Source organism: Anas acuta, chromosome 9 (assembly GCF_963932015.1).
Source record: "Anas acuta chromosome 9, bAnaAcu1.1, whole genome shotgun sequence".
NCBI lineage: Eukaryota > Metazoa > Chordata > Aves > Anseriformes > Anatidae > Anas > Anas acuta.
The window spans coordinates 1,578,531-1,604,424 of NC_088987.1; the positions used below are offsets into that span (position 1 = coordinate 1,578,531).

The window sequence follows — 25,894 nt, forward strand, 5'->3', positions numbered from 1 at the left end:
CCAGCCTCACTGCCGGGCACTTTCCTTATAAAGACACTTGTCAGAAGTACCTAATTAACCATGGTTACACATGCAAAAGAGCTGGATTACACTATATTGGGGAGCTCACATTTCACTGTGTGATTGCAATGTTCCTGAAGACTATATGCATCTAAAATTCAATACCCAGGGTTTGCAATACTTCGGTATATTGCTTTATACAACATTTAACAAGAGAAACAAACGAGCACACACACAGAGCCATCCCCCGAACCAACCAACTTCTGTTTTCAAGCTTACCTCATCAATATGTCCAACAGCTCCAAAGATCTTTGCCGTTTGCCCAATCAAACTTGGAAAACTCTCACCAATTTCTTTTAGCTTTGGAAGAAAAGCAGCTAAGGCTGCCGGGTCATAGCCGGCTATGTCTACAAGTATGTTCAGAATAACATCGCTATGGCTAGGGTCTCGTAAGTGTCCCAGTAGGCACGGAATACACTCCTTCAGCACCTATTTGAAATAAAAATGACAAAGATTGTGAATATATTTGAGAATTGTGAATACATATAACCAAAAGAGGCGTTGTGCATCGGAGGGATAGAACTAAAATGCCAGACTTTGATTTAGCACAATAGTTTTCCACCTTTGTTGACCTTTGCACAAAGCTATTGCTGAGGTCAACAGGAGTTCAGCTCAACATATGGAACAAGGGTATGCTGTAGCCTTGAAATATTGCAGCTATGCATATTTAAGTAAAGAAATACTCAATTGTTTAAAAAAAAAAAAGGAAAAAAAAAAAAAAACCCTCACCAAATATTTCCTTTGCTCTGGGCCAGTTCTATACTTCATGGATTAAAACAACATAGGTCTTCTCAGTCTTCCCCAGTGATACAGTAAATTAAAGTGCTAGCAGAAAGTTTTGAGTTCCCCCAGCAACCAAATAACTTGACAAGGTTAATAGCTGGTACAAAACTAAAAATAAGGGGCAAGATCCTAGCTGCAGAGAAGTGCTGCAGGCAAGTTGTCATTTCTTACAACACATTTTTCAAGAGGTTGAGGGTCCAGTCCTTCAGAGCACCTTACAAACAGGATGGAGCTTACTCAACTACCAACTGAGTTATTATTTTACATGCATACTAATGCACGTCTACGTGTATACTAACACACTTCTGACTGAAACGGCTGCGTGCATGGAAAACACATTTACAGCACAGAATGAGGGCATAAAGTGATTTTTTTTTCTCAAGTGGACGATCAGTTTTAGCAAGTTGTTACCAATGGCTCTGCCAAAATATTGCAGGTACATGACCAAATAAATTGTTAACAGTGGTAAATGACACCTCTTTGGATTTATGGAGTGTGTGGCACAGACGCAGAGCACTGCACAAACATGAAATACCTTAAAGCTATTACGGCTCACCACTAATGATTTGCATGCTATTATGACAGACTGGTCCCACACCTGCTGAAGCCAAAAGGAGGCTTTCCACCAACTTCCCAGGGTTTGGGAGGATGCTCTAAGTGCTCACTCAGGCATTTTTTGGCTTATACATCTACTTTTCACCAGCGCAGCATCTCCACACACTTACAGCAAGCACCTGCCAGATGCACAAAGCAACCTCTGATGTGTCAGCTCCAGCGTGGAGCCTCAGCATGGCCAGCAGTGCACTGACGACTCTCCTACTTGCAAGAGCATCCCTATTTCATCTGTTACAAGGTATTATGATGAAGTTTCCTTGGCTATCTGGAGGAAGATATTAACTATTGCTGATTCCTCTTTTCCAAAGATTTTATAGATTCCATCAATTTACAAAGCAGGTAGCTTTGTGTCTTGTATGAATGTGCTGGGCGCTGTCCTAGAATTTTCGAAGCACGGGATGCTTTGCCTCAGTTAATCTCTAGTTCACTCTTAATCATTTCCTAACTCATTTTTAGTTTTCCTTGATATATTACTTAACACAGTTCACTTATTCCAACAGAAATGTAGTTATGGGAATTAATGCTCAGCTCATGGAGGAAGAGCCAAAAAAGTAGAAAACAGTTCTGGTTTAACACAACCTTTTTGGTCCAACAGAGTCACTGTTACATCCTCTTTATGATCAGATGGAGAATTTGAAATGGAATTAAAAAATTCACAGGGAAATTCATAGGAAAATCATAGGAACGCACTGCCATGCATGTTACAGGACTCTTATTGTTCTGAGAGCAGCTAGCAGACAGATTTTTCCAAGCCATCTGAACCAAATAACCTCCCCCAAAAGGGGGTGCAATGTTTAGCAGAGAGATATTCCAAATGCAGTTTTACCCCAAGTTCTTTCTTCCTCGCCACGACCTGGAGGAGCCTGAGGAGGTGGTGCTGTTCGGCTTGGTGCAGCTGGGCCAGCAGGGCCACCAGCTCCCTCAGACGGAGGTTTATCGGCTGCGGCTGCTTCTCGTACAGGGAAGGCAGGACACGGAGCAGCATCGAGTTCCCTGAGAACAGAGCAAAGGAGAGGCTGGTGAGTCAGTGTATGTCAGTGCCCCACAGGCAGGGAGCACCCTAGAAAATCAGCACACGCCTGGAGACATCAGTTTTTAAGAATCGTAAGTACAGAACCAGGGAGGTGTAAAATTCACTGCAGGAAATCATGTACCGTGCCAAGAAGTCCAATAAATTATCTGAATAGAATGAATTATTGCAGGTATAACAGTGTACAAGTAAAAAAAAAGGATTTCCTATCTATTATAATTTTCATTCTCAAGCACAATACCATGAGAAGGCCACTTAATGAGCTTTCAGATTTGGATGATAAACTGGTCTAGGGCTCCACAGCCTAAGTGTGATTTAAATTAATAATTAAAAAAAGCTAGAAAGCACATAAAAGCTCTATTTCTCCTTTGTTGAGATTAAGGCTTTCAAATTAAGTAACCAGCATATGGAAAGAATAGTTAGCTATTAAGGGAACTAAATGTGCATGACAGTAAATTTGAACATAAATAGTTAAGGATGCCATTTCCAGGAATAGAAAGAAGCCAGAGAGAGTCAACTGCAGACAGACACAGATATGCAAAACCCTCTCTCACACATTTTCTTAAGATGTCTGTGCATAATTCAATTTGAAGCCCAGGCTCATACCAAAATATATAACTTCACATCGCTGTACATGCCTGCCTCAATATATTTAAGTTTCACTTGAACAACATATGGAAAACATCTGCCTATTGCAGTGCAGTATGGCTTCTTTTTGTAAACCCTTGAAAGTCCTTAAGGTCTCTTCGGATTTGGTTTCCAAGAGGAACTAGCACTCTGGCCTGCTGCTTTTTCTCCCACTTAAATCCAAGCCTTATAATTTTGGAAGATAAGCAGGTCAGCTCACGGATGGTAGAAAGAGGATACACGGGTCAGCCTTGATCGCATCGTGCTCCTGCCAGATACAGAAAGAGCAGCCCACAACACTGTTAGGTCTTACAACATCGCCCCTGAGGCAAGTAACTAAAATGAAACTCATTGCAGACTCAAAACTTTTAGGCAAAGCAGCCTGTAATGATCCTTAAGGGGTCCTTATGCTTTGGAGGAGTGCCTCCACACTGTTTATCCAACCTCACTTCTGCATCCTCCCCCGAAGCATTTATTCTGCTTGAAGAGTTGTTGGCTTCTTCCCCAAGGCAGGGCTAACAACGAGGTTCAGACCCCACCTCAATTCCCGTGGATATGAAGAATTTGTCTTGTTCTGTTCAACAAACAAAGCACAAAGGCCAGCTGCAGATGAAGGATATTTGCTGATGGATTACCCCACACAGATCAGCAAACAGCTCAGCTCTGGCCTCTTTCTATCCACACCTTTGTGCACATCTCTTCCTGATGCTACCAGTCTGGAAAAGAATTGAGGGGCACAAGAGCCACTAACTTACCAGGGGACTCATGCTCCTAAGTCACAGAGGTTCTTTTGAAACTGCCTTTGACCTGCACAAGCAGCTGATAGATTTTATTTTGTAATTTTTAAACTAACCAGGATGGCAGCAGCAGCTGAGCACCAGGAAAGGCAGCGGTTGTGAGGAGTGCAGTTAAACACAGCCATAAAAGCACCGATTTGCCCATTGCTAAAACTAAAATGTTGAGATCGATTTACTTGAAGTTTTCTAGGTTCACATCCGAGTTTGAAATTGAACAATCTTGTAACCAAATGTACTGAAAAATTTCTTGTTCTCTGGATAATTTTGTGCTTCCTGAGTTAAGCCCTTGCTTTGTACTTGTGCATGTTTAGTTTCCACTGGAAGCTTCCTGCCCATGCGGAACAGACCCCTTAAGCTCCAGTCAAATTTTCAGCAGTGGTAAAAGACGAAATTTCCTTGTTCCCGGACAGGCAAAATTCTTGGTTGTAAATTGTGGAGGGAAATGATTCAACAGAAAAACAAAAAGTAGCAGCTCTACATGAGGAAAGACAGCAGCTAGCCTGAGATTCGCCATTGCCTAAGCCAGAATATCACAGGCAGGAAGATATCTGGAAGGTAGGACCAATTATTCACCATCAGAAAACCACCATTTTAAGCATCGGACGCATTAGAGGAGGCAGTGTAATTTGCCATGACATGATGGATTGCAGTTATGAAATACTTTGAACAGAAATACTTTGTACAGAAGTAAATTTGGGCAGCTCATCCAGTCACCATGCAGCAAACATTACTGCCTTTATATTCACTAACCAGGATAAATAATAATTAAAAAAAAGGGCAAATTTGAAGCTAGCCCATCACTTTGGAGTGACGTTTAAGTGACCTCACTGACACAGATTCCTTTTTAATTGAACAGCCCCTGTACACCAACCTGTAAACCATCCAAGCAGGCACCACAGTTTGTGTCTGTTCTTCATATAACTTAGAAAGATTCATAAAGCATCAAGCCCCAATAAATTGGGGCATAAAGCCCCAATTCACTGCTCTCTCCTGTTTGCATGTTGCCAGCCAGCTCTGAGCACCATTTGCTGTGCCTCCCCAGTTTCTAAGCAATTTCCCCCCGTGCAGCTCACCAACCTTTTGCATTCTCAGAGTCTGGCCGCGGCGATGCTCTGCCCACTCCCAACTAATTCACTTTGCTCCATCCTGCTTCATCTCCCTCCGCCTAAACCAAGAGCCTGAAAAGCACATTTGCTGTCCGAGGATGGAAAAACATTATCCTCAGCTCCTTAATTACCTTCTCTCCCTCTTCCTTCCTTACCACCCTTATCCCCAATGCTTTCCAGATTAGCCGTGCTCAGGCGTTCCAAGCAGACCACACACTGGGAATTATGCAACTCAGGCAGAAGCTAACGTACAGTTGGGGACATCCGATGGCTGAGCCGGGCTGGCTGCGAGTCAGGCAGGGCAGAGGCACGGCCAGCAGCAGCAGCCACAACGCCAGGACCACGCCGCACACACGTTGGCCGATCCCCTGCGTGCACAAGGAGTGGCAAAGGTGTCCACGTGCTCTGTCCCAGCTCTGCCCCATCCACGGCTGATCCCAGAAGCGCTGTGGAAATGAGGCTGGTGGTGCTGTGTGGATGTACAGCCCTGTTCTGGTCTTCACTCCGGGAATACTCTGGGAAAAGTGCGTGCCCCAAGAGCACTGCTTTCCCTGGGTGTCCCAAGCTGGGCAGAGAACTCTGCAAGTGTTCCCCTCTCCTTTACCAAACCTTTGCAGGACAGAGCCACTGTCACACTGCAGAACAGCCAGATGTGTGGTGCAGAGGAAAAGCAGCAAAACACAGTCAGAAGCATGGGGAGCTCAGCATCGTGCTCAGCAGTGCTGGTACCAGAGGTGTGCTGAGGCCATGCACAGCTCCGTGCTACCTCCCTGTGTCTCCTGCCCCTGAACAGAAGCCCTGGTGATGGAGCGGGGCGAGGAAGCTGTGCAGGGGAGAGTGGAGCCCTCCCTGCCACCGCTGTGTGCAGCGCTGAGGGGCTGGGCCTGGGGGTCCCAAGCAGAAAGGGAACAGACTGCACGCTGAGTGTGGTTATGTGGGGTTTTTCCCCCCAGTTTCCTAAATATTTGTAACTTCTACCATCAGTATGCTACCCTTACTCTCAATTCTGGAATAATCAAGGGCCCGTTAAGCTGATAAACTTTCCAGAGCTTAAGTGAGTCACCACCACCACCACCACCGCTTGTCACTGGATTAACATCTAACCCACGAGCCCCTTGTTTTGTTGTTTCCAAGTGAAGAGCAACAGCTCTCATCCTGCAGCTGCTAACCAAGGGCTCCTGAAACAAGATCCTAGCAGCAATGCCTGATCACCAGTTACAAAGCTGTTACTGGTAATTAGGACTAGAAAAGCAAAAGCCCAGCAAGCTGCCTTTAGTTTTTTTTCACAAGTTCTCCTTTGTTGTTTAAGGCAGCAAACTACCAGTATAATAGAAGCTTTTAAATAAAAAAATATTTTTAAAAAGTGCTACAAGATCTAGGTGAAACCGTACGTGTGCATCTAAACCAGTTGCAGACCTATTTATTTCTCGACCAGTCCCCTCCAGAGCCCTGGCACACACCAACTGCCAAATGAGTTTGCAGAGAACATTTTCCTTCCCACAAAGGACACACAATGGCACGAGCGATGCAGCCTGGGCTTTTAGGCAGCGATCTGAGTGATTTCATCCCCCGCTCTCAGCCTCGCTTCGCTGCACGTTCCGGCAGCCTGCTCTCGGAGGGGAAGCGGCAGCTCGCAAGAGCAGCTTTCCCCATTCCTTCCCCTCCATGAGGCAGCCCTTCTCCCCCCAGCGCAAACCTGGAAGGCTGAGATTGAGCAAGCTGCACGCCCCCTTCGCCTCGCCGCCAAAACCAACAACCAGAAGTGCTCTTATTACAACACTGGCACTAGCATCGCTCATTCATTCAGGCTGAGACACTCGGAGCATTTATTAGGGGCTCGCCGCGGCTCACTCGCAGTCTCGTCTCCGCTGAAGTCTGACTTGGACTTTAGCTCCAGACAGCTCAGCTATTTTCAGGAAGCAGCTGGAGAATGCTGCCTCAAGGAGTGCTTTCTCTGCTCACGCTGTTCTGTGTTTTCAGGGCTTCTGTCTCTGTCCTGGATGAAGATGACGACTATGATCTCATGTATGTGAATCTGGATAACGAAATCGAAGGTCCGGTTCTTGGGACTGAGGAAAGTAAGTAGATTAAGTAGATTTAAACTAAATTTCTCTTAAGTGCAGTATTGCATTCTTTGTTGCTTGCTCTTGTACCAATTGTTACAAAAATTTATTCATTGTAAGAGGAAGAAGCGTGTGCTCATACCAGTAGATTATTGCGAACAGCAAGCACTACAGTGCTTGGTTAGCGTGCCTTGGAAGTTTGCTTCACACTATTGTTCCTGTTTTCCTGCAGAAGAGTGGGGTTGACAGTTTCAGAACTGCTCTGATACACACTGCTTTACCTTCCCATTTTGATCCAGAAGGAAATGAACTGGCAGACTGGAGCTCACAAGCCCCGTACAGAGCCAGGTTTTGTTAAATACCCCTTCTGTTTAAAACCCTAAGTGCATCTGCATCTTGCATTCCAGCTTCGTGTGACTGCCAGCGAGAGCACACCGAGTGGGACAAGCTCTTCATCATGCTCGAGAACTCGCAGATGAAGGAGAACATGATGCTGCAGACCATGGACGACATCCTGAAGGTGGACCTGCAGACGCTCAGAGCAGAGCTGAGCCAGCTCGCTGCCAGCCTCGCCGGCACCTTCAGCGCTGCGGTCGAGAAAGTCACGTCCCACGTCATCTCCCAGGTAGAGCAGGCACTTGTGAGGAGCAGTGACCATGGTGAAGAAGCCAAGGGGCTTCACGAGTCCCAGCAAGGAAAGGTCCTCGAGCACGTTCTGCTCCTGAGCCACAACGTGTCCAACAGGCTCAGCCGCCTGGAGAGCGCTTGCCTGAGAAGGTCTGAGGCGGAGGCTCAAGAAACAGCTTTTCAGCAGGACAAACTCAGTCCCACCAGAGAAGACAACCTCATTTTGACCTCCCTGTGGAAAGAGCTACAGCAGATGAGAGCCGAACTGAAGGCATCGCAGAAATGGGCAGCTCGGCACTTGCTGCCAGCGGGTAAGTCCACACACGTTATTCTTTCCTGGCGAGCTCTTTGGTTGGGCTGTCAACGCGGACATGCTACAAACACTGACCTCCACATAGGACCCCAAAGCAATCTTATGGGTAGCCCAGAAGCTCTGGGAAGTCTGCAGATAGAGGGAGGAAACCCAGTAAGGGCTCTTGAAAAAAAGAGGCATTGAGCGTTTCAAAGTAGGGATCAAAGCAGGGTTTAATCAAAGTCCTTGCACAGGGCAAAGCAGCCACCCAGCTAGGATCCCACCTCCTGGAGGCTCTCCTAGATCAAAGCAGCTGCCGTAGAGCAAACATATTTTAAACACACAGAATATATTCTCTCACCTTTTACCTTCCCAGCTGGTAACTCCCACATATCCTCGCTAGTCACTACTGCTCCTGTCCTGCTGCATGTACCCAACTCCTCCTTCCTCCTGCGCTAAGCGCTGCCTCCTCCTCACCAACCCTGATGCCCAAGAGCAGAGCCAGGGCAGAGGACGTGCTGCTGGGGACAACCAGCCCCAGTCACGCATGCTTCCTGCAGCAGGGAGGGCACGTTCACTGCACCCAGCTGGCAGCACAGAACGCCTTCCCCGAGCACAGGAGCCTGCAGGTAACACAGCACGACTGACACACTGAGTTTTTCTTTCTAAAACGTTGGTATTGGTGTGCAAGTGGGGTAGCCATAGAAAGATGAGCTCATATCTCAAAACTCATTGCAGTTTTTCTGTGCACTGTAACGTGTCACCCAGCAGAAGCAGCTCGAGCACCTTGGGTATGGTGGAGCAAACCCCTACCTAAAGGGTGTGGGTGCAAAGTTGCTGCATGCACAGCGCAACCACGTTGGATGTAACTACTCGATAACTGGTGCTGCATGTTTTCTAAATGCTGGCATGTCTTTAATGATCACATTTTCCAAACAAAAGTTTTATGGTAGCATAGAGAACCCAAAACACAAAGCAACCTACACTCACAGAACCCCACACGTGTGAATAGGGAGGTGGGTGGTTACTCCAGCCTTGGCAGGGAGCCCCGAGCAATGCCACCAGCGTGAGCTCTTACACAGGTGAGCAAAGTGTGAGCAAAGGGTGTGAGCAAAGTGTGCTTCTGGCAGCTGCAAAAACCACCACCAACTTACACGAGCCTATTAAGCTGCAAACACAACATAACAATACTTTATAACAAAGCATTTTGCAATCTAACAAATCTATCCTTTATCGGAGAACATTAATTCAGCTTTGTAAGTAACTTGCTTTTACTTCTTCACTGTAATATTTTGGTAATCTGCACGTCCTGGTAGTAGCTCTTACAGCATATTCCTCCTCCCCGCCCTCCCCCAACACACGAATCTCGCCTTCCAAAAAGCATGAGCTCACCCTTTATCTCCCTGTAACACCGCCAGCCTTGCAGTCAGTTACTGTGCGCTGGGTGAGAGTAAAAAAATTCACTCAGCTTTAAAGATCCCAGACTCAGCACTGGAAATTCAAAGTACTTCCACTAGTTCCTGCATGATTTTATAGAGAGCGTTTTGTATTTTTTTTTTTCCTTTCTTAATTTAAAAGACACATTTTAAGTACTTCCAGGGTCTCCCTCCCTGGATATTTTTTTTTTCAAGGGAATTTTTAGCAACTGACTTTAATTTCTCCCATCTTGAATTACTGCCAGACACTCTTGAGGGATTTTCAAATCACACTTTTTGTTCTTCAGCGAGGCTGTTTTTAATTTTGTTTACTCCTTGACAATAAAGCCAGAAAGCTTGCTCATTAAAAGCCATTTCACAATAGCATTCACAAGTAGCATTTTAAGGAGCATCCCCAACAGTTGCTTGCTGCCCCTCAACTAACTCTGAAAAAAAAAAAAAACACGAAGAAATGTAAAATCCGCCCCAAGTTTAAAGGAAGCAGTCTATGAAATAACACAGCAGCACTATCCAGAAGGACACAAAGAGTCCTTCATGCACTGAAGCTGAAGTTTCCACACACATTTTAGATGTTTTAGATCCTCTAGCTTGTTTAAACAGGAAACGAAGCAGCTTAATTATAGAAGGGGGCTGCTTTTCCCCCTCTGGCTTGGAGCACTGAGTTGTACCTAAGGACCAGGGAACAGCACGTTAGAATGCCAAGAATGTCTTGTGTTTAGTAATCATCAGATACCTCTCTAATAGCCGTGAATTCCTGTTAATAGCTTTAATAACCTAGTTTCTATTGCAACGTATTGATAAATTGGAGAGGGGAGGGGAACTGCTTTAAAAATACTAAATAGTGGGACCATGAGAAACACCGAACCAGCGCATGAGTTACCAACAGCCCTAAAGCCAGGGTCAGAAAAGGAATTGATAAAAAATTCAAAAATATATCTCAGCATGCTTCTGCCAACACTCCCTGCTCGTGCTTTCCAGCTGCCCGTCCCACTGGGCTGCTGGAGGATGCTGCCTCAGACCAGTTGCAGGAAATCGCGGGGACAGAGGCACGCGTTGGCAAGGGACAGGGGAACCAGCCGGGATCTGAAACTGCTCTCAAGTAACTTACTTAGTGCAAGATCCTATTTGTAGTTAACCCGGCACAAATCCCCCCAGGTGCTAGCTGTGCAGCCCTGGGGTCGGGCTGGCTCAGGAAGGCACATTTTTAACTCGTGCTGTTATGGGGCAGCAACACCAACAAACAGCCCGTGCTGCCCCGAGCACAGCGAGCTGGCAGGGCTCCTGGGGTCACATCACAGCCCCGATAACCGATGACATTTCCTGAGCCAGCAACAGGACATACGAGATCAAGCCTTGCCTTCTGAAGTGAGCCTAAATATAGGCACTGAAACACCATCAGAAATACGACAGGCAACGCGTCAGCGCATCCGTTTGTCCCTTGGGCCCCAGTTTGGATGCAGGGCTGCGGTGACAGGGCTTCCCCAGGGCCATGCTCAGCTCCTGGTGGGCACTGTTCCAGCGTATTGCGTTGCACAGGACGGACATACCGAGCCCTGCTGGTACTCGGAAGGCCGTCATCAGGTATCCAGCCCAGCAGGACACGCTGCAGCTGCTGGTGACGCAGCTCTCCGGTGGCTCCGTGCCACCAGCCCCGGCAGCATTTCACACTGCTATCCCAGGAAAGTCACAGCACGTAAAACTTCCAGGCTGGTAGATTGGCAAACCCATCCCTTTACCGTAACATGGCCAGGACAGGCAGGTAGTGTTAAAACTAAATGATATGTTGTGTGCCAGCAATGTGCTTTTACAGAGAAGGAAAGGTTGGGTCTTGTTAAAGCAGCACGATTAGCCTTTCGGGATGGCTCATTGCCATACCAAGGGCTAAGCAAATTCATTCATCAGAGCTGCTACCTTCCTCAAAGCACCCCGTAAGCGGGTCCTGACATCCCACAGGATGAGCAAAACCCACAGCTCCCTCTGAAAAGTCCAGGGGTGAGCATACGCCAAGGGTCCTAACCATGCCCATACAAACCTTTACTTACATAACCTTTCTAATTTACTTTTTCAGGCTGCGAAACAGCAATTCTATTCCCAATGCGTTCAAAAAAGATCTTCGGGAGCGTTCATCCAACTGCTGAGATGACCCTCCGCTCCTTCACTGCTTGCATCTGGATCAAAGTGACTGAGGTTTTGGACAAAACTATTGTCTTCTCCTACGGAACCAAGAAAAATCCGTATGAAATTCAGCTTTATCTCAGCCGTGAGTCTGCAGTGATTGCTGTAGGTAGTGACCAGAACAAATTAGTGGTCAAAAATGTAATTGTTCCTGGGAAGTGGATCCATCTCTGTGGTGCCTGGAGCTCAGACAACGGGACCGTGTCCCTGTGGGTGAACGGAGAGCTCGCGGGCACTGCCGCGGGCGTTGCTGACGCTCACACTGTTCCAGACGGAGGAATTCTGCAGATCGGTCAGGAGAAGAATGGCTGCTGTGTTGGAGGTGGATTTGATGAAGCTTTAGCCTTCTCAGGAAAATTAACAGGCTTTAACCTGTGGGACAGAGTGCTCAGCACCGAAGAGATAGCAGCGCAGAGCGGGGAAGATGCGTGCAGTATCAGGGGCAACATCATCGGGTGGGGAGTCACAGAAGTGCTGCCATACGGGGGAGCTCAGTATGTTTCTTAAACTCTTGTAAAGCAGTTTCTGAAGCAGAGAACGTATTCCATTAAGAGCAGAATGCCAATGCATACAATACACAGAGCTGAAAGAGCCTGCACCTCCCAACCTCCCAAGGAAGATTAGCACTGCAAGTTTACAGAATGAGGTACTGTGGAGATGGGATTTGATCTCTGCCTGCTGTTTTGGCAAAACACTGAAAATAATACATCAAGGCTTGACATTGGAAAAGCTATTCCTGAGGTCAGACGACCGCTGTCTCTCTAGCTTACGTATAAAAATGAGTGCCACTGTGGCCTGAGCAGAACCGGACTCCTGCAGTTCCTGCTAAGCTCCTGCACATCTCCGCAGAACAGATGCAAAGCCACACATCTTCCAGGCTTCTCCAGTCGCTGGTTTGCAGAGTGCTCATGTCAATTGTGCAGAGGAACCACAAAAGCCAAGAAGCGTGTTGTTTATTAAGTGTTGTTAGTAATTTGTAGACTACAATAAAACTAGCTTCTTGTTTAAAGCTTTATTTAATGCCACGGATTGACCTAACGTATAAAAGTAATATTCACCATCATAATCCGATGTTACATTTTGAGAAAACGCAGCTGTATTATACTGTAAATTGACTTTGTAATAATTTTATTGAAATTATTTTTGTAAAGTTGTTCTGTAAATAAAGATACTTTACTAAACTAAGATTTTCCATGGCATTCATCAACTGGAACTCTTGAAATAAATAGAGAATCTCTTGAAATAAATAGAAAATGGGATTTTTTCCATGTTGGTAACCACTCCGTTTTAGTTGCTAATAGAGAGAAACACAAATATTAACATCTCACACAAATGGAGAGACCTTCCCCTTAGAGGAATGACCTCCAAGCACTCGGCAAAGACAGCTTTACTGGTCTGTCATGGTAACAAGCCCCCCGTGGACACTGGTACGTGGAGGGATCTGCTGCTCCAGCAGCTCTCCATCGTGGCCAGGGCTGCTCGTACAGGAGGGACGCTGACACTGATAAATGCACAGCAACCTGAGGGGATTCCTCACTGTTTGCCGAAGCCTCTGAACAAGTTATTTTGGCAAATGTCTTATTCAAAGCCATTCTCGCTTCCACTGGAAACAGCACACCTTTCTGCTCTCCTCACATTTCTTTCTCACTCTACAGATGTCTTACGGACACGCTCTGAAAAGTTGCTGCTATGTTCATTCCCAAACACAACGCAGCTACCAAATCCTTCCTTCCGCAACACAGAAGTAGTAAGAAAAAAGCTATGACAAGGTAATTTCCACTTGACTACACCATTCAAGGGTTTGACATTCAAGGTTGTGCTTTGCAGCTGAAGTTACACAATCTGCTTCAACATTTTGGCAACGCTGTGTATTTAAGGCAAAACTAACTTCTCAGAAGGCTGGAATTTCTCCTACCACTTGCAATAAAAATGTAAAAAGCCCTTACTAAATAATAACTGCAAATAACCTGAAGTACAGAACAACGAAAGGTTACCTCTGTTCATCTGATGTCAGCCAGAAAACACATCTTCAGAGTTAAGAAAAGCACTCTACTTCCCAACATTGTGCAAGCGCAAAAATACTCTCAAATCCTCTTTCCATACACTGCCATCCATTAAATGAAAACAAATGTCCGTGAAATATAGCAGAACAAGCGAAATCCTCAAAAAGATTACCGAAAGTCATTCCTGGCTGCTTTTCTTTACTGTTCCTCATACCTGAAATGCTTTGTCTTGCAAGTATCCTTTTGCTATCTCCGCACTGGTCTGGCAGATTCCCAAACGCAAAGCCAGTCCTCGCCTTCTCATCGGCTCAGCTGGAACACCCTCCTCTTTCCAACCACTTTTCTTTCCCTTGCTAACCTCCACGCACAAGCAGAGCTTTCCCACGGCCAGTCCCCTCCCGCCCAATACGAGGCACCTCCACCACCATGCTTCTCTTCCCTTCGGCGCTGAACTACATTTTTCTTTGTTAACAGTTCCTTGCCCTGTTTCAGAGACACAGAGTAAGAAGTATCTGGGGGGAGTTTGGTCTCCAAATACAGAAGAGCCTCTGCGATCCTGCTCCTGCACTGAGAACAAACTCAAAGGAGCAGAGGTGAGTCCCATAACCTGGTGTGCAGTGCTGAGCTCAGCCCTGCTCTGTAGCCAGCCTCTGCCCAGCCCAGCAGCACGTGCACGCTGCCCCAGCTCCCCCAGAAGACAGAGCAGCAGTGGGACCCTCAGATAACCATATGGTGGTTCTGCTGCCGTCCCCTGGAAGCAGGAATAAGGCTGCCTGGTCCCTTATCCTGATGGAAGGTGCCAGCACGCGGCCTGTCAGCATCACGCGCACGGCACAGACACACACGTGCTTAGAGGCTGAGTTCACACTGAACAGAACAGAGTAGTTACACGCTCACTCTAAAGAGCTCTCTTAACTAGGACGATAAGAAACTGATTGTGCAGCCAAGCAGTTGCCCCAAGTAGCCAAAAACCCAGTCAGCTCTCAAACACTCGCAGGCAGCAGACCAAAGCCTGCTATCAGTCTCGCTGGTGCCACTAGGCTGCGCCCAGTCTGCGCAGCACCAGAACAAGGCCCTTTGTCTCTGCACTGCTTCGTTAAGCCATCTTTAACACCCTCTTGCTTCCCTTCTCAAACAGCTTCTACCCGTGGTTCTTAGCCAACCTTTTCATGCCTGAACCACAAGCCGTGTACGGTGCCGTGCAGCCGGTTTGCAGAGCAGAGCACTGTGCCTATGCAGAGCACTCTCCTCCAATCTGCAATTTCCATCTCTGATGTCCACAGCAACATCTGCTGGTGGAATAATATAAATGCATGAAAACCAGCAGGCACAGTCAAATCCTTCAGTTGTAGGCATTTGTTGCTCTTTTCCTAAACTTATGACTGTGCCCCAAAACTTGTGCCATTTCATCTTGCTGTTCATAGCGTCCTGCTTCCCCAGCAACATACAGCAAGCACATACAAACCTTAAGTCTTAAATGAATTATCCACGTGGCTTTGTAAGTTGTTAACAAAATCCTGTTCTTGGACTACTCTATTAGTATAATCTTCTGTCTTAGTATGATCACATAGCTCATACATACTTATCTCTTTTTATCATTTATCACATTTATCCTTAAACAAGTTAGACAGAAATAAGCAAACTCTTAGTGTAGTGTTTTAAGGGCCAAGTTACCTTCTAGCTCAGGGTATCCCTCCACATAACACCAAAAAATAACTAGCACCATTTTTTATTTTTAAAATAAAGCACAAATTTAGTTCAAGGGCTTAATATTTTCATAATATTCACGGTATAATTAGACAGCTATTGGTACTCATTGCTATTACCTGTGCTTGAGAAAACAGTGACTTTACTGCTGCAGTAGCACTATATTGCAACGAATACTGTGAACTTTACTACCTCAGCCAAAATGGACTTACTTTTGCAGAGGTATGAATATTTTTGGTTTCTTTTTAAACCACAAAATTTACAGAGTTTAGCAACAAAACTGTCTAAAACTACTGATGTAGGCAAGACTAAAGCATCACCATAAAGCTTTTATATCTTACATCTGCCTACTTTGCCACAGAACGGGATTCATTTCATCCTCATTTATATTTTGGAGTATTGCCAATGACACTAATAGAAAGGATAAGAGCCCCGTAACTAGTGTCTCCTAGCACAGCTTATTATTTGAAGTCCATTAGTACAGTGCAATAATAACTACAGATATATTTCCTGCCCCACGGGTCATCCAATCTGCAATGAATCTTCCGCAGTCAACAAGGTTCATTAAATTCACATAGTCTTAGAAGGTGTTCCTTGATGCACTCTGTTATTTTAGATTGCATCTGATATATTTCATCAAATGCTTATGAATGCTTGCGTGCATGTTTTATACATACATGTCTCATAAGTGTTTTTATGCATAAAACGTTTATTTGTATGTTTGTATATACACCTACTATAGACTAATTAATAATTATGGGCACACTGCAGGACTAAACCCAGAATCTCAGTGTGTTCATACCTTGAAGGACACTTTTGACGATGGCATCTGTGTGATCAGCCAGCAGGTCCGCTTTGGCTATTGCGGCCAAGGATAGGTAACTCGACATGTTTCTGCACAGCTCCTTATTGCCCCTCTGGAGAAATTTCACTGCCACTGGGACAGCCAAGGCCATTACTGGAGGTCGATTGTAGTTCTGGAACAACATGAAGAAACACTGAAAAATAAGCAGCTGAAAAAAATTATTAAAATGAAGTCTCCTGCTGATCAGAATTGGAGGAAGAAAAAAACAGGTCAAAAAAGGTTATGTTTTGGTAACTCCACTGAAAACAGACTTCAAAGAAAGAGCACATAAGGAAACTTAAAACTGCTGCAGCAGGAGATGATGACAATACATCCATTTTTGTATTTTGCAAGAGGAGGAGAAAACACAACACTGAGTGCACTACTTAAACGTTAACCGCTGTAACATTTCTAACTATACATTCTGTTTTGTGCCATCAGAGAACACAGCAGAAGCCGCATCCATTATCCAGACAGAATAGGTAATTTTCACCCCAAAGCACAGGAAATACTTCAGAGCATCACTCCTGCTGTTGACCAGTAAATATTGCTCACCACCCTAGCAGATCCATCGCTGCCTTTCACCCCAGCAGGGCAGCCCTACCTGCAGGCACAGTGTCCAGGCAGCATTTTGCTGCTGCTGCTGTGAGGTTTGCTTCCTTCCCCTGCCCTGCATCCTCCAGTGCCCTGCTGCCCCTGCCCTGCAATACCTACCCTCCCCAGAGGCCATCTGGGGAAAGCTCAAAGGCCTGAGCTGCTTTCATGTCCAGGAACGGTATCAGAGCACAGCACAAACACGAGGAAGAAGACCCTAGAACCACACGGTTCTGCAGCACAGGGTCTCCCTTGTATTTGGCATAACTATGATGTTTCTGTCCGAGCTCCTCGTTTGTTTAGTTGTGTTCCTCGGAATTTACAGCAAGGCATGAATATGGCAGCCATGTGTGATGACAGCCCAAAGCTGTAACTCAAAACCTTCCAGCACGATTCACGGAATATTGAGAGCTCTTTTCAAATTGCAGCTCCAAGTAAGTGAAAACAAAGAAGCCCTTTTTGAAGGACAGGGGGTAGATGTAATTAACTCTGAAATCAAAGGCACACCTGTCAAACGAGGAAAAGAGTACACGTGAGGACGTGTTCTGGAAGGCTTGTTCACCGGGTAACCAACAATTTTCCTCTGATAATTAAGATTTCCTTTCTTAAATTCCAGTCAATTCCTCTGAGCACCAGGGTCAAATGATTTTTTTCCTACACTTGGGACTAAAGACAGCTGACTTCTGTCCTCAAAATGGCATCGAGCTTCAGTGATCTTAAGGTTACCTGCACACATCCTTAGGTTTTGAGATTCGGGTAAGGATTTTCTGCAACTATTTGTGTGTACAAAATTGTGTGCACAGATTATAAACATCTATTACCTGTTATGTTCCCGAGTTAAGTTACCTCACTGCTCTTGAAACAAGCAGGACATATTTGTTTACGTGCAATTGAGGCTCTACATTCTCTCTGAAACCTCCTTAATCAGTGCTTTTCTCTCATCTTCACTCAGTTTTGAATATCTCTTTGAAACCAGAGTATGTCGTTGTTTTTGAAAATAGTCCTGCAATATGATTAGATTTAATTAGCATCTGAAATCACAGGCAACCACTGGGACCCAGATGTTCCTGAAAGCAACAAAGTAGTGCAAGGAAAGGCAGGCCAGACTTAACACATGCTCATTCTGGAGCAGCACTGAAAAAAATAAATTTAAACAGAAGAAAAAACCACAAATCTATTGTTCCATATACCCAGTTACGTTGCCTGTTAGGCCAGCTCTGCCTCTGTGAGTAGTAACTGCCTTGGCCATTAGCCTCACGGAGAGCAGGGCTGACCCTAATTAAGGCTGCAGTTTGCTGCTCAACCAATGCAAAAAAGCCAAGTTAACCGGCTGTGAGGACTCATGCCTGCAACACAGACCTGCCAAGCAGTGAGTGCTGCTGCAGCTCTGGGATGGCCCCTTTGCACCAGCCCCTGAGGAAGAACGGGCTGCAGCAACGCCTAGGCACTGCCACAGCTCACTGGGGCAACTGCCACATGACCAAATACTGCATTTTCCCAAAAGCCCTTAAAGTGAATAGACCTTCAGGCAGCAGCACATTTAAATCAACATAATGCCTCCTTACGTTTGGAGGGGAGGCACTACTGAGTGGGAGCCAAATTCTGCCTCCAGTTTATACTCCAGGGCTCCATGGAGAAAGAAGGGGAAGATAAGACTTGGCCCTCTGACTAGTATTAAAAAGATCTAAGAAAATTCAAAGAATAGGATTTTTATTTTTTTTTGACCTATGATAAAGGTGAAATAGTTAAGAAAAGGTTTTAATTCAGATGGAAGGAGAAAGGTTCCATTTGCGCCTTTATAAATAATATCGGGGCATGACAGCACACTTACGTGTAGGTGACAATGAAAACCAGATTTCAATAATATGATATAGTGCTGTTTGCAAACCTAGGGGACCTCCCTGCTGCTAATATCAACAGAAACACGCTGTGAGATTCAACCCAGCTGTCAGATATTCATTACTACTTCAACTAACCCTCGCATATTGCATAAAAACCCAGTTTATGCCTTTCATTCTTCTTTTATGCGAAGAAACTTGCTCAAAGCAGCTCTGTTTCAGAGCTGCTTTTACGTGTTTTTATAATTCCCATTTCAGTGAACTCCTCTCTCAAAGCAATCTGTAACACAGTGCAATCCCGAAAACATTTGGATAAGAGCTCGCTTGATTTCGGCACACAGTTGCCAACAGCGCAGACTGAAGGCTTGGACGAGCCGTGGCGCACTGTGGCATTCCTATCAAGTACGATATGATTTTACAGTCTACAGCCTTTGGTCTGGAAAGTTGAAGTGGTGCTGCAGCCAGCATCCAAACCCAGCTCCTGCCTTACCCCCAGGGACTCGAGACAGAAAGGGAAGCAAGCAGCACCCCCGGGAACGCACTGCGTATCGGGGGCACGGCCCTTGGCAAAGCCAGCTGTTCACAGAGCAGGGCAGACACGATGTGACCCCCCCGGCACACCACTGACCTTCAAAGGATGCTTTACCAGGCCCTGCTCCTGCAGCTTACGAATCGCAGCTCCCAGCTGCCAGCGCAGCACAGAAGAAATCCAGCTAAATCTCATCCACAGACTTGACTTCATGTCTGGCTAGAATAAACTCCTTCTCTTCCCAAACCAATATCGGCAACAGGCTGGCTTCAGGCAAGGAAGTTTCATCCTTTTTTTTTTTTTAATGTTTTGTTGTAATACTTCTTTGTGTGTCGTCAGTGACAGACTGAGAGTAAACAACTGACCACAAATCATTGTAAACTAAAATTTAATTGAAGAAAATTCATTTTTAATTCCACTTTTTTTCCTGAAACTTCTGGTTTCTTTTGGATTTTAAATACCTTCAGCAAAACTAGATGAGGAATCTCAGAAAGTTTATTGAGCAATCCTACAAGGGGCTAAGCAGCAGCTTTCATGGGACAGTGACGTATTTGTGCCAGTACCACTGCAATTCTTACAGTGAAAATCCACATCTGATTTTAAGAGGTACAGCAAGGAATTATGAGACAGCAGACATGCTGCAAACACCACCCCAAAGCAGTCCACGCAAAAACACACTCGTGGCATTTGGAGAAACAACTGCTGTGCCTGACCCATACACTGTACCCACAGACGAGACTCTGGAAAGAAGCCTGATTTCTACTCCCAGTTAGATAACTGCACACAAATTTCTCTAAGGGCCCATCCAGTGTATGACAGTTTTTTTTTCCCAACAAGAAATAATATTGCTTGCAGTCCCTGCTTTTAAAATATAGTAATATATATATATATATATATCCCATATTAAATCAGCTTGGGTCTTAGGAGGATTTTTTTCCTCCTCCCCATCTTTAAATGGCTTTTCACCCTCAGATTACCTTCTTAGAAAGCCTTGGAGCAGCCTACTCCTACCCTAAAAGGCTGCTGTATACTTTGAGGTCTTATTTTTAGTCTTGTTACCCTTGAACAGGGTTCAAACAGGACCTATTTTCAGCTGTTCTTCAAGCAAACATTTTTGGGACCCAAATACTTTTTCCATATTATTGTTGCTGCCTCCAGCATTTAGTAAAATATTCTAAGAAATTATTTCAACACTCTTGACCAGGGCATAACCTCTTTCTAGTCCTCTGCTTAGAGCAGTAGCAATCAGGTTTTAGGTCAGAAGGCAGTTTTCTGCATTGTATCTGCACTCGGCTTTTGCAATCCAAATTTAGAGGGAGAGTCTCCTTGCTGACAGGATATCCAGTGACCTAAATGCCACGTTATTAAAATGTCTTCAGTATTTTTCTGCCTTCCAGAACAGTTCCAAAGAATAACCTCTTTCCCAATTTATGTACTTTCCAATGAAACTTTCTGTAACCACAGAAAATGGTAGCCCTGTGTCTCCCACTTTCTTACATTAAATGCAAATACTTGGAATTGACAAGCATTAAGATAACAAAATCTGGCACTAAATAGTCACAATATTTCTAAAGATAAGTAATCTGCCAAAACGTTTGATTCGTCAGAATATTACCACATATATGCGACAATGTACATGAACATATGGGGTCATATTCTTGGTTTCAAACAAATGCAACTACTCTCATGCACCCTTAGAAAACATGAGGCACAACTGCTTTTTCAGAGATAAAGCTGGATAGCTGAGGAATGCAGGACACTCCCTTGCTTTTTCCAGCTCATTCTTACCTGCAAGATACAGCTCATGATATCAGATGCTATTTTGGCGTGTGGCGTGTCCTCATCTTTTCCGGAAGGCTTCAGGTTGTGCTCCAGGCACGACTCCCAGAGAGCCACGAGGGCTTTCCCGTGCTTCTCGATGGACTCGGTCTCCCTGATGGCAGTGGTGATGCGAGTGATGCAGATTTCCACCACAGCCTGGTCGTTGTCGTTGGTTTGGTAGTCCTGGTTCAAATAAAGACATCAGCCAGTGAATGCACATCCTTTATCAGACCCCATAAAACTAACCAGAAGGCTTGAGGTTTTTGTGGCTGCCTATTGTTTGCTCACTTCCACCTTCAGAATTAGTGTTTAGCATGAGTTAAAACAAATCAGCCACATCATAGATGATACGCTCGCTGTTCCTAGTCTGAATTCTCATTACTGTTAAGATACAGGTTATGTTATCACACGATTTTTAGCAGACTGTCTCAAAGCATGGCCTTCTTGACCACAGATTGCAGCTGCATGCCTTATAAACACTCATGTGGGCTTCTTCTCCCAAAACTCACACTGAAATTGTTACCTACATACAGCCAAATGCACGGTCCCAAATATTTCCCATCATGTCAGGTCCCTGATGTAAGCATGGTTAGTTTCAATTAGTATTAACATAACACGAATAAAAATTAATTAAACAGGCTTTATTGCAAAGCCCTGTAATCCCCCGTAATTACTGACACACAAGCCACGTGGCAATGAAGCAGCAGCACTGTGCGATAACATAAAAGGCTGCTGGGGAGAATCATGGAGTCAGGTCTTGTAAGGTTTGCACATTGCCAAAACTGATTTTAAAAATCATATGAAGTAACACGCCAGGAAAAGCACAGCTGTTGGAACAGGTATTTGTGTTGCTACTTGAGTATCCTAGCGCTCCTAAGAGCTTGCCCTTTCCTTCTGGCACACACTCCAGCCAGAAGTGCATTTGAGGGGTTCTGAGGCTCCGGCTCAAGTCTGCTGTGAAATATAATTAAGGAATGGACGAGCTGATCATTAAACTGAGCACAACTTGCTCTGTAACCAGGCAAGTTAAAGGCAAAACACGGGGACAAAGAGGTGACAAAGGTAGTCTGAGGAGACATGGGGCTGGACTCTGGTGCTGGCAGCATCATCCTGCCTCATTTCAGAAGCTCACTGAGCATTTTGTAGCCACACACACTTCACCTCAAAGGAGCCAGCAGTGTTTGTGTAACCAGCTCACTGCAACAAGCCCCAAGCCTGGAGCTGTCCATGAATAAATGCAGAAGCAAAAGGAGGACACTTATCTTATATTTTGTATGGCGTTCTTTAGTTTAAAACCTTGAATTGTGTATGTCACCACTTTTAATACTTTGTTTCTATGATATATTTAATCACATGAAAAATTATTAGAGGACAGTGTTTCACTTACAGGAGATGAACTAATTATTCTTATCTGTTCAAGAGCTTCCGAGAGGCTTCCTTCAATTTCAGCATCATCTAAGGAGAAGAGATCCCCCGCACGTGAAAGGTCCTTCTGTGCCAAAACCAGCCCGAAGAGATGATGCATGGCTGTGTTTGCTGCCACTCAGCCAGGCATATGCATGAAGGAGTTAGATGAGGACAGAACGGGAACAACCCTGCAGACTGGCCATCACTGTAATATGAAGAATAGATCTGTGGCACATTTCAAGACTTCTTTGGCCAGAACCTAAAAGGAAAATAAAAAATAAAAAATAAAAAAATAAGAAGGAAAAATTAGCAAATGTATTCACTATCAACCAGTTTAGCAAAGAGTTTTAAACGGAGCATGTAAGCAGTATGCAGAATCCCTGATCTAGGGATGTCCTTATACACCTACCATGAACTTCATGTTGAAGTTGAGCAAGAAAGTTTCAGCTTTGCCACTCATGGGGTTGGCTTTGCAGAGCGCAAGAGACACGACTATGAGTCGTGTGGTCAACTTAAAGGTATGACATTAGACACCTGCTAAATATGGTCCTCATTTAATGCACGGATTTGAGTTGGTTTCAAGTGTTATGCACTGGAAAAGCAGTGCTAGAGCTGGATTCGAGCTTCATAGAGCTTCTATGCACATTGCAGAAATAACATGGTCTGTGTTTCCAATGAGAAAAATTTCTCTATATTACGTAGAGCGGTAACAAAGTCTGAGATTTGACATTTATTAGCAGAAGTAAAATACAGAAGAAAAGGGAATCTTATGACAAGTAGGCAATTCATAACCTGGACAGTGTGATGAAGGAGCTGGATGAGCACGACAAGTGTGGGAATCAAACACCACCTCGCTTTCATGCAGGTTTGGGTCAGCTGAAGGCGTGCACAGCCACACGTGCCCCAACGCCGTGCCGAGAGCTCAGGCGCTGCAGCAGGAGCACAGCAGCTGGCACCGCGGGCTGCAGGCAGCCCTGGCTATGCACCTACCCAGCCTGAAACCTGAGAACACAAACATTACGTCACAGGGGAAAAAATTCCCTCTGTCTTCACTTATTCATATCATAAAAAATATTTACTGATTTGGAGGATAGCAAGAGATCTACCAAGCGCGCTTCCAGACTGCCCACGTGGTGCATTCACGGGCAAACTCCTCTCCTGAGCTGATGAACATAGTTCATCATGTAATTATTAACTGAAATATATAGAGTATCCTTAATTCCCGTGCTCTATTTTACACTGTTTTTCAGAAAAAAAATGCAAAACATCAAGTAAGGGCAAAACCAATGCAAAACACTGAGAACTTTCCAGAAATAGTTCATTGAAACAATCTCTGTTTTAACAGAACAGACAAAACCCTGACTTTGATCTCCCATGAGCCTGTTTTATAATTTAAACTATTTAAATATTTAAAATTATTTAAATAGTTAATTTAATAGATAATTTAAAAAATCTATCAATATCATTACACAGTGTTGTTTGTTTTTTTTTTATTTGCAGCAAGACAAAAGCAGAAAAAAAGCTAATGAAATGCTAAACCCCAAGGCCCAAGGGGCTCAATTCTCCTGACAAGCTCGAAGCCCTAAACCAGCAGTCACCAAGTAAGGCGATGGTGCTCTGTCTCCAACAGAGGAGACCAGGCCCATCATACTCCTACACAGCAATTCAGCAATTCTCAAATTTACAAATAAAACTTCAGAAAGCCATAGACAAACTGATTTTTTTTTTTTTTACCTGTTCACGATTTCCCAGTGACATCCCCAATGGTGTTTACGGGTGTAAAGTTTGTGCTCTTTGAAACAAAGCCTGTTTGCTCTGCTCTCCAGCTCCCACAGGCAACATCCAAGGGCACGAGTGGAAAGCTGGGGAATCTGGTGGTAAGCAGTGAACCCGAAGCTGTTAATTGCAGTGCCAGGAGTAAAGCATTTCAGGAATGCAGACTAAAGCAGCCTAAAAGTTACCAATCTCTCCGTCAGGTGACTAAATGAACCTAAACGCAGAGAGGCCTTATCTTTGAATGAAACGCTCTGTTTCTAGGACAAAATACAAAGCCTATTCCACTTGACTGCAGTTGTTTTTAATAGAGAAAACAGAACTCTCTGTGTTAGTGGAAAGCTATCCTTTCCTGGGAAGAAGGCTAAAAAGAAAAACTCAGTAAGCTCACACTGTTTTGTTCACTTGTTCTTCTTCTTGCAATAGAGGAGATTTTTCTGTCCAAAGGAATAAATGCTATCATTCTGTAACACTTTACATGAATACAAAAGAGGGTCTGAAGTTTTTTGGCTTTCAACATTACTTTTAGAAGTAGCACAACAAAATCTGGATAGAGAATTCAGAAAAATGCTTCAGGTATGAAGATCCATTTGAGTCCTGCCTTTGATCGGATGCCCTGGAACACAGCTACCTCTTCTTGGCCTTTTGCAAATGAGATTCTTTCTACTCAATGAGCTTCTGCAGAAGAGTTTCTCAGAAAGGTCCTGTTCTCTCTGATGGAATGGTTCCATTTGTACGTGGTTTATAGACAATAAAGACAATATTGAAAAACATTTACTTAACCATAAGCTCTTTGAAATGGAATTGTATTGTCATCTTATTACTTAAATTATGTACAAGTGCCCAAAAGACTCTTCTTGCATAGGTCTTACACGGAGAAAATTGTTCTTTGAGCATCTCCTTACTCACTACAAGATTTTAGTTTACTGCTTGTAGGTAGCTGCCACTGAAGAAAAGATAAAACATAATAAATGTCATTTATTCTTAAAAAATAGAACCTGGTTGGACAATTAAATTGCTTCAGAGTGTGGTTCCTGAGATGCCTCATCAGCTCAATTCCACATCATCAGAATCTTCTTGTTCAACAGGACAGACATCACTGTCTGATCAGCATCTGAGATCAGACTTACATTTGTGCCCCACGTACACAGTTAATGGAAAATAAGCTAAAGGACTTGCCAAAGTTCCTCCCTCCCTGTCAGTGCTGTGTCCATGGGGGCAAACAGCTGGGATCTACACCTTCACGTGGTCAAAACATGGGAAGAAAGTAGTGACTCCAGCTCTTGTAACAAACTCCAGGCCATCATTATGCATAAAAAGAGACAGCTTATACCACAGCCCATTTCCACAGGTTCATGGTGCTCTCCCACATTTAATTCAAATTTTTTATTCTGGTTTTTGCTACACCTAGATTCCTTTTTCATGACAAACTTAAAGAGCCACGTGTTCCCTGGGACCTTGAAGCTGCTCCCCTCCAAGGTGAGTCTCTCAACTTGCTGGAGGCACAACATTCTTACCAAAGCTCCTTATCAGAAGCAATCAGAACAAAAGCTAGCCTGACAGGTTTCAGAGCTTGAAGCAATTGAATTGGTCTGTTTGCAAAATAATTCCCCCAATGAAAGAAGATTAACAATAAAAAATTCACGTAAAAGGGCGGTCGGACCTAAAGGCATCCAAGAGCCAATTGAACTCAGCTAAAAAAAAAGAGTCATAGTTTTATCAGGAACTCGGATTCTGCAGAAAGACATTAGAAGGACAAAAAAAAAA

At 44.5% G+C, this 25,894-nt stretch overlaps 2 protein-coding genes and 1 long non-coding RNA gene across 7 annotated transcripts in view; 2 read left to right on the forward strand and 1 right to left on the reverse strand.

Moving 5' to 3' along the window:
• The window catches only part of VEPH1 (ventricular zone expressed PH domain containing 1), a 67,660-nt gene extending 45,188 nt beyond the window's left edge, over positions 1 to 22,472 (reverse strand). For 4 of the 5 annotated variants that reach the window (XM_068691752.1, XM_068691753.1, XM_068691755.1 and 1 more), the window contains exons 1-5: positions 22,335 to 22,472; positions 20,915 to 21,130; positions 16,124 to 16,298; positions 2,285 to 2,451; positions 280 to 489 (exon numbers count right to left, since the gene is read on the reverse strand). In XM_068691752.1, coding sequence (XP_068547853.1) covers positions 280 to 489; positions 2,285 to 2,451; positions 16,124 to 16,298; positions 20,915 to 21,130; positions 22,335 to 22,472 — 906 coding nt within the window. Of the gene's footprint in view, positions 1 to 279; positions 490 to 2,284; positions 2,452 to 6,714; positions 6,855 to 16,123; positions 16,299 to 20,914; positions 21,131 to 22,334 lie in introns of those variants that run through there. The other variant, XM_068691754.1, reaches the window with a different exon arrangement.
• On the forward strand, positions 6,949 to 12,796 carry PTX3 (pentraxin 3). The gene is made up of 3 exons (XM_068691757.1): positions 6,949 to 7,096; positions 7,489 to 8,019; positions 11,505 to 12,796. The coding sequence occupies exons 1-3, from the start codon at positions 6,949 to 6,951 to the stop codon at positions 12,116 to 12,118; spliced, it is 1,293 nt and encodes a 430-aa protein (XP_068547858.1). The 3' UTR covers positions 12,119 to 12,796.
• LOC137860923 (uncharacterized) lies at positions 13,835 to 22,661 on the forward strand. The gene is made up of 2 exons (XR_011099259.1): positions 13,835 to 14,207; positions 22,368 to 22,661. It is a non-coding gene; the product is annotated as an uncharacterized lncRNA (long non-coding RNA).
• The last annotated feature ends 3,233 nt before the right edge of the window (positions 22,662 to 25,894 follow it).

Bases quoted from the DNA above. Each gene is read 5' to 3' on its own strand.
- PTX3 (XM_068691757.1), top strand. From the start codon at position 6,949: ATGCTGCCTCAAGGAGTGCTTTCTCTGCTCACGCTGTTCTGTGTTTTC. The intron at 7,097-7,488 runs GTAAGTAGATTA...CTTGCATTCCAG, and splicing joins GGTTCTTGGGACTGAGGAAA to CTTCGTGTGACTGCCAGCGA. The intron at 8,020-11,504 runs GTAAGTCCACAC...TTACTTTTTCAG, and splicing joins TCGGCACTTGCTGCCAGCGG to GCTGCGAAACAGCAATTCTA.